Consider the following 13,450-nt stretch of genomic DNA (forward strand, 5'->3'; position numbering starts at 1 on the left):
TACTTTGTTTCACTTGATGAAATATTAACTAATGTATGTGAAGCAAATAAAAAAAAACTATTCTACAACAATCAAGGTAAGTCTATAACAGCAAAAAAATTGTGAAAAGGTTTAAATTTCCCCAAACGCTGACTGAATCTCACCTTCCTTTTTTCCCTTAGCTTAGCAGCTTCTTTGGGGTGGTTAAAGCGAAACATATTGGTTCTTCCAAGTAATATAACAGCACCTGATGAGAAAAACACACACCTTTCACTGACAACACAGTGTACCTGAAAATGCCAAGTAATTTTTCAGACACACAATACGTAAGCAAAGATTTACATTAAGCAAGAACAAAATGAAAATGCATTTTGACAATTCAAGTGTATAACAATGCATAGTCACAACTACGTTAACTGATGTGTACAGTTTATTCCTTCTTCTTCCTACTTAAAAAAATCCCAACCACACACAAACACATTCACACACACAAAGGTCAATCATCTTCATGCAGTTCAGTTAAACAATAAATATAGGTAGAGGAAGCAGTGGAAGCAGCTGCCCCAATTTGATCTACACACTCTTCAACAGTTCTACTTTGGAAGCCACCAGTATGTACAATATTACAGGAACATCCATAAATATGACTAAGAACTTGTCCATCCCCTACTGTTCGCAGTCAGGCTTGAATCTACCTACACTGAAAGCTCCAGATCTCCATAATTTGTACTCCCACTTATCTTTTTCTTCGCTATGTGGAACAACACTGAAGTTTATCATCACTCAAAACGGGATTATTAGACCTTTATACCCAATAGTTATTTTCTGAGGGAAGAACCTTGAATAATTCATATTGCTCAATGCACATCCATTATTGTATTTTGTATTTGATCAGTTAAGGTACGGGTCACAAATAATGATATTCTGGGCAAGTCTTATCATATTTTAAAGACAATGGCACCAGGATTAATACTTTCCTACTAAGAAGTATATTGTCAGTGATGTCTCCTTACTGTCATAACATGGAAGTCTTCCAAGTTAACCACCACAGAATCAAGCATTTATCTGTCGGTCGGTATGAAGCATTTTAAAAAAATAAAAAGGACTCTGTTACACTTACAGTATGAAAAAATTGCACTTAGCCTCTTCACTACAAACAAATTCTTACCATCTGAAAATGAAATGCTGTCCTTAATAAGGAATGCTCCTCTTAAAATTAGCTTAATTAGGAATGTCAACCCAAATAAAGTAATCCAGTCTTGGCAGATAAATGGCAAAAAGCACTACAGTCACAAAATCACTTCTTGCTGTCTACACACCACCTCAATTTTGAACCATGAACAGTTTACCTCAGTCTGATCTTAAAAAGAATTACCTTTCATAAATCTGTATGTAGGTTTGTATTGCAAAGTCATTTTGATACCACCTCTAATTTACATGATGACTTTTCCTTCGAGAAGTACGCTGGGCATACTTTTTATGTAAGCATATTAAAAGGGATCCCTGATGGTCATGACTGCTGTAGGGAAAGGGCTAAAACTGGTTTTAGTCTACCACTGCTTCATATGCTCACAGTTGTCCCAAACATTTATCTGTTCCACTCTTGCTGACTGCCTGGAAGGCAATTTTGTGACAGTGAGAATTTCTATGACATTCCTTCAGTTACTTTCAAATGAAGACAAAAATAATTAATTGTAAACATTTTTGACCACTTTACTAGGTGGAAGCAACTTAAATAAATTAATTACAATTTCAGAATGAATACAGTTATAGATATGTGTTCCTAACTTCATTAATTTAAAAGAAAACAGGAGAGAGAGGCTTAAGAGCAAGCACATGACAGCCAAACCCAGATGACAGATCACATGAACAGCTCCTAGGTTTATCTTTTAGTACTTCTCTGATCCTACAATCATTTTTGTATTATTCTATTATGAAGGAAAAAGTCTACTCTTAATTCCCACTTGACAGAACTTAGATAAACATCAACATCAAAGCCTCTTTAGGGAAAAAAAGGTCTGGAGTAACTGTGCAGTCAAATATTTTCTGAGCACCAGGTTCGATAGTCCATTGTTGTACAATGCAGCTCCCCATCGGAATGCATGCGTAAATGTCATCATAGAAACCTAAGTGGATTTGCTATGGGGTTTGCTTTCCATTTATTTACTTTAAGCAACAATTCTTCTTCTCCTTGAATGTTAAATGGCAAAGAAAAAAGGTTTGTCAAATACATTGATAGTACTAAGAACAACAACAACAAAAAATAAGCAAAAAAGTCTTTATCATTTGTGGAGCTGTGATCTCACAATTTAACTGGTTGACTCCAACACATAAATGACCAGAGAGCATGGGGGGGGGGTGGGGAGGGGGGAATATATATATATATGTAAGAAGAAAGCCTGTTGATTGTCATCAACAATCTCTGACCTACACAGAGCAATAATTTGGAGCTATGCAAACAAATGTATCTATAATTAAGATCTTACAAATTTCTAAAAGTAACTTTTTCATTTTTAAAAGGTTTTTTTTAATTAACTATAAAAAACAAGCAGTGGGAGGTTACGTTAAGCACAAGAGGGTTGGCAGTTCGGCCTAAAAAACTGAAAGTTTGGTTTAAGTTGAGGATAAATTTAAGGTAAAGGACAAACTCTGATTGTGATTACTAATTCAGTTACCTTTAGAAATCCTACCATATGTTCTTAAGAGTAAAAAATATTGTAGTAAGTTACATTTGCACAAAAAGGCCACATTAGCCAGAATTCACAAATGCTAGAAACAATCTGTAGGAGGAAGTGGTAATTAATTACTATGCCTCTTTTTTTTTTTCCAAACTCCATGACAGTCTAAAAATTTAACACATTTTCAAATGAACGGTTAGAAATGATGAACAGAAACATTTAAATATATCAGCAGTTAATCAGCGTTACCTAAAGCAGATATTTAAGGAGGCTGGCGCTTCATGCTGTGAGACTAAATGCTAACACAGCTATGACACATGGATTGTGCACAAGTTGTTAAACTAGTTATTTCACCACTTTTGCCCACCTGATGTCATAGCTGCCACCTTTCTCTCAGACTCAGTCTGGTTACACAGCCTACAGGTCAGCTTATGCAGCTGTTTTTCACAATTTAGTAACTCTAAGCAACCCTTTCCCCTTCTTTTGAGTTGCAAATTTCTTTAGACAGAAATTTGGGAGGGAAAAAGTCATGTTTCCACTCTTTACAGTACAAAAATCAAGTTGTTACATATGCCTGGAAGAGGGAAATAGCATCCAAACTCCTACTTTCATCTGAGGCACATCAAATCTTTACTGCCTTTGAAACGCAGTAGGATAAAGTAAAGATGAGTCATTGCAACTGTAGTTCTTATTGTTTACAGTGTTATTTGCCATTAATGTCAACGTTTCTACTGCTGACAATTTATCAATGGGATTTACCCAGATATAAGACAAAGGGGGTGGGGCTTTCTTGCCCCCCCCATCCCAGTATCTGTAACAGAAACAAGTGCATACATTGTCTCATTTTACATGAAGAAACAGACACTACAAAATCAACATCCCCTCTCTACACCAAAACTCCTCACTTTCTGAAAGCAGACTTTTGAAGCACTTGTTTGAGTTCAGAAAAGATGCAAGACTTTCCTTGTTCAACACTGCATTCTTCCTTTGTTAGAATAGGCTTATTCTGAAAGCTTCTCTCCAGGAATGTAAAGTGACATTGCTTTTCAGCAGCTGAGCTGTGTCACAGCCCCACTCCTGAACAGGTCTTCGGCTCATTGCTAAATGGGATGATATTCTGGGTGCTCCTGGAAGACAGGACATCCCAAACCTCTGCTGCAGCACTCACCAGCTAACTTGTTAGCTAGTCTTTTTCAGGCCAACACAATACACCTTTGTTTCCAGCTGTCCCAGCTGCTTTTTCATTTCCAGATTTTAAAGCTTTTATATTAAAATTATAATTCTTTAAACTTCCTCCATAAGTTTTAGCCTCCCCTTTTTTGTCATTTCCCTACATCTGCAGTGAACAGATAGATACTCCAGCTGAATCTCCTGCTATACAAGAGGATTTGGCAATAGTGCTAAGTAGGACCGGCCTGAAGCTCAGGGAGGGGGGGAGGAGGTGTTTCTGACGTTATTTTAGTCCTATAGAGACCAATATTCTTTTTCTTAATATCACAGCAACCTAAGCAATCTGCCATGGAGTTCACTTTATGAATACACTTTGAACGAAATCAAACAGTAACTATTAATTCATACTCAGGATTATGAAGTGGCTTAAATGAGTAAAGAAATCTCTCTCTTTTCACCACATGGCAACTCTGACAGAACAAAACCTCCACAGCTCTCCTGATCATTTTCAGCTGCAGATGAGAAGAAACTGAATTAAAATTAATTAAACAATAACACCTTTATAAACACACAGATTTTTCAGTGCTGTTGCCAGAAAGAAATAAAGATGCTGTATCAAAAATTACATTATGCTGGGTAATACCTTGGTTTAGGTGTGTGGCCTCTGTAATCTGAATACCATTCACAGAACACTGCGCCCCATTCAGTGGTATCAGATTCACAGTACCATTGAGATTTTCAAAGATGCAATGCTCACTTTCCAAATCAAGGCCATGAAGAACTAAATACAAAGAAATAAAATAACATAATTAGTCTCTTAACAACTAGCAAGATTAGCATGATGATATTTATTTATTAAGGACATATTGCAGTACATATTTGAGAGTATCTTTTCTCTTCATTCCAGACAATGTTGTTTTTTCCTTCCTTCATCACATCCTGCATGCCTTAAATATCGACTGTTTATTGTTTTATTGTAGTGGAAAGAGAAGTGTGCTGGGTTGCTTCAGGTTTTTTTGGTGTAATGTCCTTTCCTCCTATGTTTTAGCACCAGATTAGTAAATGCTTCTTTCCTTCTGATAGCAAACAAGAAAGTAAAATTTACATATTTGTAGAGACAAGGGTGTTTAGACCAGTTTCTGGGAAATAACGAAAGTTTCTTGACCTTAAAGCAACATGCTTAAATCCAAAAAGACAAGATATAATCTGTGATTGTAGACTAACAAGAATGGCTGAAATAGGGTTCTTATGTCCTATCATATTCAGGCTTTTTATCAATCAGTTATGCTGCTTCCTGTGGCCTTTTATCATCAGTTATACCACCTTCTGTCTCTTCTTCAACAAATGTATGATTATCCCTACCTGTAGTATTGTTTAAGACCACAACATAACTCAAGTTTGCTAGTTTCAGGAAATTTACATAGAAATTTTAATCCAGGAATCTTTTGATCCACAAAAATATATCAAACTAAGCTATTTTACTCTCAGTCTCTCATCTGAGAATTAAAGGATGCAGTTTATTTAATTAAACTGTCTTCAAGCAACATGTGACAGGGCAGTCCAGGTCTGGCAGTTAGTTGCTTTGTTAAGAAGTTAATAAGAAAAATCAGTAGAAGCCGCCTACCTACTTTTTACCAACTTCCAGAATTTCCTTCAACTCAAATCTAAAGTCCAAAGACTGCTTTAGGTATAAAAATACTGTCATTATACAAAGGTTAAGAGAATGACTGTGCAGTAATTGTGACAGGTGCTGTATTAAAAAGGATGGTATTTTTACAGGATGCTATTTCATGGGAAGCAAGAAATAAATTAGTAACAAGTATATGAATATGAATAAATTTTAAGCCCACAAGCTATTCTAGAAGTCGTGCTCTCTGAAGCAAATCCCACATAATTCAGCTCTCAGATTTTCTAAAGATTAAAATATGCAAGCACATACAGACAGCTAACTGAAAAAGAAAAAATATGAAGCTTTGTTCACATATTGGGATGTTAGAAGAATGAAAAAGAACTGAAGAAAGAATGTAAAAAAATGCCAAATTCCATACCAATATCCTGTTCTGTCACAGCATCTTCTCTGCCAACGTATGTTTGGCCCTCCTAATCAAGAGAGAAACATACATTATCTTCAGTTGAAGTCTCCCTCCCCCACAAAGATATAAGTCATCCTTCCACTTTCTCAGAGTAACCTGAATGAAATATATGTTTAAACATACATGAAAAAAAATCAGGTAGCATTTTTAGAATGCTTTCACAGTCATTATTATACAATATTATTATCAAATTCAAGTCTCAACTGTCCTGTGTAGAACCACCTTCGTAGTTTTGAGGCAATTAATCTAGATTTGGATTTCAAGTAAGCTTTACAATGAGATGAATAAAAAAAAAATATACATGGGTAGGAATACTAAACAGCTATGTCTGGTTAACCAGTTGACCCTCAGAATAAACCAAAACAGTAAATTAACAGATATTTTAATCGAATCAGTTGCAATGTCTTAAAAGCTTTTCTTACTATAGCAGAGAAATGTAACGAGTTTTTCTTACTATGGTGGAGAAACGTAATGAGCGCTATATTTAGATAGCAAATTAATACTACAATTTTTCTACCAAAAAAAAAAAATCACATGGCATATAAAGGCTATAGAAACAGATGTGTATTTACCTTCAAGTGGTACAAGATGATACCAGTACTAAGCAGATCATCATCAATGCCAATGAGATGAGGCAGTTCAGAATCTAACACAACACCTATCCCTTCTTTCCTCAGGGCCAAGGTTTGTTCCTGTAAAGGACAAAAGTCTATTTATTAGTATATGTAAGAAATAGTGCTCTTCCTTCGCTTTCTAAACCACATTTAATGTGACATTCTCTGTAATATCACCAAAAAAAAAAGCGGGTTTTTCTGTGTTTTTACATTTTCAATGCGACTGTTGTATTTCCATTGAGTGTTCCAAGCTTGCTGTTCAGGCTGTGAAGGTGTTATTTGAAAGGAACCAGACAAACAGCTGAATTATACCAGATAAAGAAGAACAATCAAGAACATAACAAAGCAATGTTGTCTAAAAGCAAGCTATGTACCACCCTGCATAATGGTAAGAATTTAAAACTCCTCAGAATTCAATACAGCTAAAGAAATAGAAAACTAAAAACTCTTTGGCAATCCTTTAAATAAATTGAACCTTGCACAATAAAAACGCCAGACATCTGAAAACTCAGTAAGTCTAAGCAGTTAAAACATCATCTAATGTAAGAGAAGCACTAAAAAGAGTAAATAAATTTAGGAAATGTTTGCAGCATATAGTTTCCATCCTTCAAAATTCCTTTGGGCAACATTGTACAGCCACCTGTAGGATGAAGCATCATTTACAAGAGGGAGACTTCAACCTTGGATAAAATATCATGTGACGTAGTACTGATCAGTCAGCCTATGCAATAAATGAGAAATTAATTATACCTTTGAAATAAGCTTTAGTATTTATAAAGTTTACTTTTTAAGTTGAAACAAATTCTATTGGCTTCTAGGTATGGAATATAACATCAACAGAGACACTGAATGCGTACACACACCGCCTTTCAAAATTAATGTGTTTTTATACGTAAAACAGCTAAGCCCTTATGAGGCAAGGAAGACTGACAAACCAGGAAGGAGAGGCAACGTCAGCAAGTATATTATAAGGCATATACTTTTCTCCTGGTGCTAGTAAATACAGAAGATAGCTTTTCTGACAGCAGCGTGACTACTCCTTTTCCAAGTCACCAGTATGCCTTCTCCAGAGCCAACCAAGACACTGTTCATAAGAAAAACAGTTAGATTGTTATATGTATTTTCCCAAGTACAGCAACTTGACAAATCTGAAAGAAGAAAACGGATGCAGTATCTCATTTCCCTGCACAGTACAAAATGTCATCAATATTGATACTGTTTAAAAAATCCTAAGGTATGGATACACCTGGGCAAGACGAGACGATGACACAACATACGCACGACACTCCAAAACAAAACCAGGAAATTCCACTCTGGTCATAGATAAATTAAAAAGTTCTCCAGCATTCAGGAAGAAAGAAAAATGCTGTGATTCATGTTGCCCTGCAGCTCTCTGACACTCAAAATGCACCCAGCTATTCCTCGATATTATAAAAGTGTCACCTCATAAAACCAAAAAATACAGCTTAAATCATCCTTCGAGTGAAAAAGTAATTTCAGTCAAAACTACCTATCACATATTAAATATTTATTGAGTGGCATCTACTGTTATACATAATTTATAATGTTCCCACATGACGAGGTTGAAGACTTAAAACACTGAGGACCAGTAGCCGTTTACACAACTGCTGGCACCTTCGGCCTGATGGAACTGATAAAATATTAAGAGCTGAACATTTTTTCCCCAGCATAACAAAGCATTTGCCAACATCCCTGACTGTGTGAAAAATAGACATCCCAGGAGGCAAAGAAATTATCACTGGGTGAGAAAAATATCTCACAAATAATTAAGAAAAAAAATTATTATTCATTTTCCAGTCTTTTAATATTTAACACATTTTTACTATATTCAGAAATAAATCATGTGTAATTGTGAATTAAAATAGATGTGTTCCTTATTTATTCAGATCTAAAATTAAAGAACACAAATTAATTGAGTTTCTAAACGCTTATTTTGTAAATGACTACCATTCACACACAGAATGCAGCCTGTCGATGAAAGTATTATAATAAATGCAGCAGACAGTAGCTGTGATTAACTGTAATGTATTTTTGCTCTAATACTTTTTGTAAATTAGCTTTTATCTTCAGATACAATTTACTAAAAATCCTCAATCTTAATCAGGTATCTGGAGTAACTGCTAAACTTTAATCACTTGGCTTAAAATTTAATTTCAGATTCAAAAGCTTCTGCAAGGAAGCCTCCAAATGCCAAACTGTGCCCTTTTGCCCCATACCAAAATCACAGAAACCTCATCAACAATAGATCTTTATTACTCTGTTCTCCCACAGTGAGAGAAAGAGAAGAAAAAAGCCAGAAAGAAGCAGCCAAATTGTCCCTCTTACATCCTCGATGGCATAGGAAGGGTGTTTCTAAAGGAAGACAAACCTCTTTTGAAATAAACTAAGGTCAGTAAGCTATTATAAGGCAGAGAAATTATTAGGTTTAATCCATGATTTGATTCGCTTTCACACAATTGCAACACAATTTTAAAGAGCAGTGAATCCCTAAGTCAAATGACAAGAGCAGGAAAGGTCACTGTCCCGATTAAAAAAAATACTAATTCAGAAATCTATGAAAACCTCAAGGTACAGTTTAAGAAAGCTGAACGTACTGCATGCATCTTAGCTTGAATTATCCTTGAACAGAACATTGTACAGATACTCCCTCAGTATTTAAGATGCGTTCATAAACTGTGGAAAATAAAGCAAGACTATTATTACCCACAAAGGAGCACTTCAGTTAATATAAATGGCTACTGTGTGAGGAGGAAAAAAAAGGTTTTCTTCTTTAGGAGCTGCAAGATCAAATGGACTCATTTGAAGAGTAGAAACTCGGAAAATAATTCTGAGTCAGTACATAAGAACACACTTCCTTGAGTCAAAGTTAAAACAAGGGTATCATATTGTATATTTAAATGATGGTCTCTCTGAATTCAGCTCTGACTCAGCAGTCAGAAATATCCTGATACAGTAAATTCATTAACACTTCTGTGAGAGATGTAAGAGCTACTGCGAAATCTCATCCCTTCTCCATCAATGTATTATTGCTGTATTAATGGATACAGAGGCATTTCCAAGCTTGCAGCTAAGATATGTTCCAGTAGTTCAGGAACAAAATCTTTGTGTAAAGTACTTATTCGAGCCGTAGAGTTAATCTTCATCATATACAACTGTCCGTGATAAAAAAATATCTCTAAGATACATAGCATTTCTTTAAATGTGTTTCTTTAAAAGCACACACAAAAATGGAATCACACAAGTTTACTTTTTTAACAGCATATTGAATTAAAAAAGAAAATAAGCCCAAAAGACATTTCTAACATTCCTTGACCAACCTATCAGTAAAGTGAAACATACGCTGCTACTGGCCCAGCACATATTAAAGAGTACATATAATTAGTACACTGTCCTTTTAATGACCAGAACCTCTTGGAGGAGTTTAATCTCTGTTACACTTTTCAATACAAAAAATCAGTTCTTTTATTTAAATATTGAGCAGTTAGCTGCTGGCATACAGTCCTGAGAATATACCGTGCAGACACTTTCAGTAAAACATAACATTATGCTAAGTAAATTGTCCAGATGTCTATATTTAAATTATGCAAAAACGCATAATACCAAATTAAAGAAATTATGGGTAAAAATGTGCAACAGCAGAAGTCTTTGCATTAATATTTAACCAGACTATACTAGAGCAGATTCTTGCACTAACAGGTACTTTGGGTATATTTGATTTCATTGAAAATATGCTATTATATCCCGAGTTCACAAAAATGTCTGAAGATACTCAGTGGCCCGGCACTAACATTAAGCTCTCTATAAAATAAACAGATGTAAACTGTACACAAGGGAAGCTCTTGATTCTTAATTGATCTTCCTCCAGTTATGTATTCAGTACACTTTGCATTCCCTTTAAATCACTGGAAAAAATGCTTCATACCTACAGAAAAAATATATTCCATACTGCTCAGAATTCAAAGGCACCTGAAAATGTTGATTTCCAAATCCAGCAGATACATGGCATTAAAGAGGCTATACAAAGAGAGCAAGAAGGACATGGAGGTGTTGGAGTGAGTCCAGAGGAGGGCCATGAAGATGATCAGAGGGCTGGAGCACCCCTCCTATGAACACAGGCTGAGAGAGTTGGGGCTCTGCAGCCTGGAGAAGAGAAGGCTGCAGGGAGACCTCATAGCAACCTTCCAGTACCTGAGGGGGCCTCCAGGAAAGCGGGAGAGGGACTTTTTACAAGGGCAAGTAGTGACAGGACGAGGGGGAATGGTTTTAAACTGAAAGAGAGTAGATTTAGATTAGATATTAGGAAGATATTCTATACTGTGAGGGTGGTGAGACACTGGCCCAGGTTGCCCAGAGAAGCTGTGGCTGCCCCCTCCCTGGCAGTGTTCAAGGTCAGGTTGGATGGGGCTTTAAGCAATCTGGTCTAGAGGAAAGGTGTCCCTGCCTGTGGCAGGGGGGTTGGAACTGGATCATCTTTAAGGTCCCTTCCAACCAAAACCATTCTATGATTCTAAATATGGATGAAACAGTCTCAGCTGCTCAGTCCAAAATCAAGGTGGGTGAAAAACCCAGGACTTCACTCACTGAAGTCAGAAATTTATATATTCTCCATCCCAGAATGGCGAAAGATAGGCGACTTAAAATTACAGTTCCATCGCCAAGGTTTTGGACAAATCCAGGAAGCTGAAGGTTGTACTACTGAATTACAAGAAAAAATACGCCTATACCAGGCCAACCCACTTCATGTACGTGTGCTCTAACAGGGCTGCACTGCTCATGTTTCCAGAGTTAACCCTTTCAAAAAAGAGAAAACGAGGTGTAACTGCAGGGCAGGATCACGATGAATGTGTACAAAACCTCAGTGAGGGAATTCCCAAACAAGCAGTGCTCACTTGCTGTTTCTTATATGAGGGAGTACAAAAGAAAATTATTCAGTAGGAGTTCAAAACCAAAAAGCAACCCCTTGTTAAACTGAAGGACACTGCAGACACCATTAATTTACATAGACGCAAGAAATGAACTGGAGAAGTAGTGAGAAAAGGGAATTACTTGTGGACAAAGGCACAGGGTATCCATCGCCTGTGGTTCCATAACTCCACGAATTGCAGAGACAGAAAACATGGGAAGTTCTCTGGGGAAGGGTTGCTATCCGCTTGTCTCAGTTTATATCACAAAACTGGGTACTGTTGAACAAACCCTACTTCACTTACGAGGGTATTTAATCTTAGCCAGTATAATTTTTCTTTAAAAAGGGCACAAAGGACAAGAACATTTGAAGATTGATTTTAAATCAGATTTACTAGTGTCTTAACGTATATTACCAGTAAATATACCTTAGAAATTTGCGTTCAATACAAATTCTGAGTCTCTCTTGTCTCCTGCTAATTTTTTACTTTAAAAACATTCTTACAGCAATGAGTTATTTAGCTACTATGCATGAAAAATAACATAACACTTCTCATTCACATTTACTGCTTTTTTGATACAATGAAGTGTTTTTAATCTGTCTTCTGAGGAAGTATGGAAGGTCTTAACTTAAACGCAAATTTGCAGTAAGAATATATGATGATTTGTTATGCAGCATTTTCTTCTTTTGGTGAGTTATCTTATCATAGAATCATAGAATGGTTTGGGTTGGAAGGGACCTTAAAGATCACCTAGTTCCTACGCCCCTGCCATGGGCAGGGACACCTTCCTCTTGACCAGGTTGCTCAAAGCCCCATCCAACCTGGCCTTGAACACTGCCAGGGAGGGGGCAGCCACAGCTTCTCTGGGCAACCTGGGCCAGTGTCTCACCACCCTCACAGTAAAGAATTTCTTCCTAATATCTAATCTAAATCTACCCTCTTTCAGTTTAAAACCATTCCCCCTCGTCCTGTCAGTACTTGCCCTTGTAAAAAGTCCCTCTCCCGCTTTCCTGGAGGCCCTTGTAAAAAGTCCCTCTCCCGCTTTCCTGGAGGCCCCCTCAGGTACTGGAAGGTTGCTATGAGGTCTCCCTGCAGCCTTCTCTTCTCCAGGCTGCAGAGCCCCAACTCTCTCAGCCTGTCTTCATAGGAGAGGTGCTCCAGCCCTCTGATCATCTTCATGGCCCTCCTCTGGACTCACTCCAACAGCTCTTCCAAGAGATCTGTGCAGCGAAGGGGCAAACATGGAAGCGGCACTTCTGATTGAAGAGAAATGCCTCCTTTCCTGGCCACCTCCCCAACTTTTCAATTTGTGACACCTTCCATAATTCCTGACATTTGACAAAACAAGAGGAAAAATTCCCTGGTGGTTTATTTTTATTGCCCGTCTTTACCTACCTCTTTCTTCTTCGTAGTTTCTACAAGGTCTAGCCCAACAACCCTACAGACACTAAGTTTTCATTCAGATCATATCCCCTTTAATAATGTGTAGCTTTCTGATTCTTGGCATAAACAAAGTACAGCAATGCTACCAGTGTTATCTACATTCATAGCTTTATATTTTAATAACAACGTACGCCTCATGACTTATGAGGAGCAAAAATGGACACCACTTTATTTGAATTAAATAGTAAAAACCTGTGTAGATTCACTCGCAATCCCGACAACTAAAGAAACTACACTCCAATTTATCAGCACAAACAATTTTTCACTTAAACTTTGTTAACCTGTAAATCCTTTCTGTGTTTAGCTGAAGGTTGTCATCGCATTATAAAGCCAAACAAGCTAAATTATAGATCAGTGAGGTTTTATACAATAAAACCCAGGAACAGTTTAGCTGAATAAATTACTAGAGCTTCCAAACAATTGAAGTACACAAGCTAAATTATTCTGCAATTTTCCATATTAATATATTGCTTTGACACTGTAACTAAATTATCCAATAATCAGGAACTCAGCTCAACAAAATATTATCTTATTATTGTATGCACCAT

At 36.7% G+C, this 13,450-nt stretch overlaps 1 protein-coding gene across 4 annotated transcripts in view; it reads right to left on the reverse strand.

The window, feature by feature from the left end:
* KIF16B (kinesin family member 16B) overlaps positions 1-13,450 on the reverse strand; it is a 144,090-nt gene that overhangs the window by 71,384 nt on the left and 59,256 nt on the right. For all 4 annotated transcript variants that reach the window (XM_068395235.1, XM_068395227.1, XM_068395220.1 and 1 more), the window contains exons 13-16: positions 6,493-6,612; positions 5,876-5,927; positions 4,471-4,608; positions 144-226 (exon numbers count right to left, since the gene is read on the reverse strand). In XM_068395235.1, the coding sequence (XP_068251336.1) occupies positions 144-226; positions 4,471-4,608; positions 5,876-5,927; positions 6,493-6,612 (393 nt within the window). The remainder of the gene's footprint in view (positions 1-143; positions 227-4,470; positions 4,609-5,875; positions 5,928-6,492; positions 6,613-13,450) is intronic.

Source organism: Nyctibius grandis, chromosome 1 (assembly GCF_013368605.1).
Source record: "Nyctibius grandis isolate bNycGra1 chromosome 1, bNycGra1.pri, whole genome shotgun sequence".
In the NCBI taxonomy this organism is placed as follows: domain Eukaryota; kingdom Metazoa; phylum Chordata; class Aves; order Nyctibiiformes; family Nyctibiidae; genus Nyctibius; species Nyctibius grandis.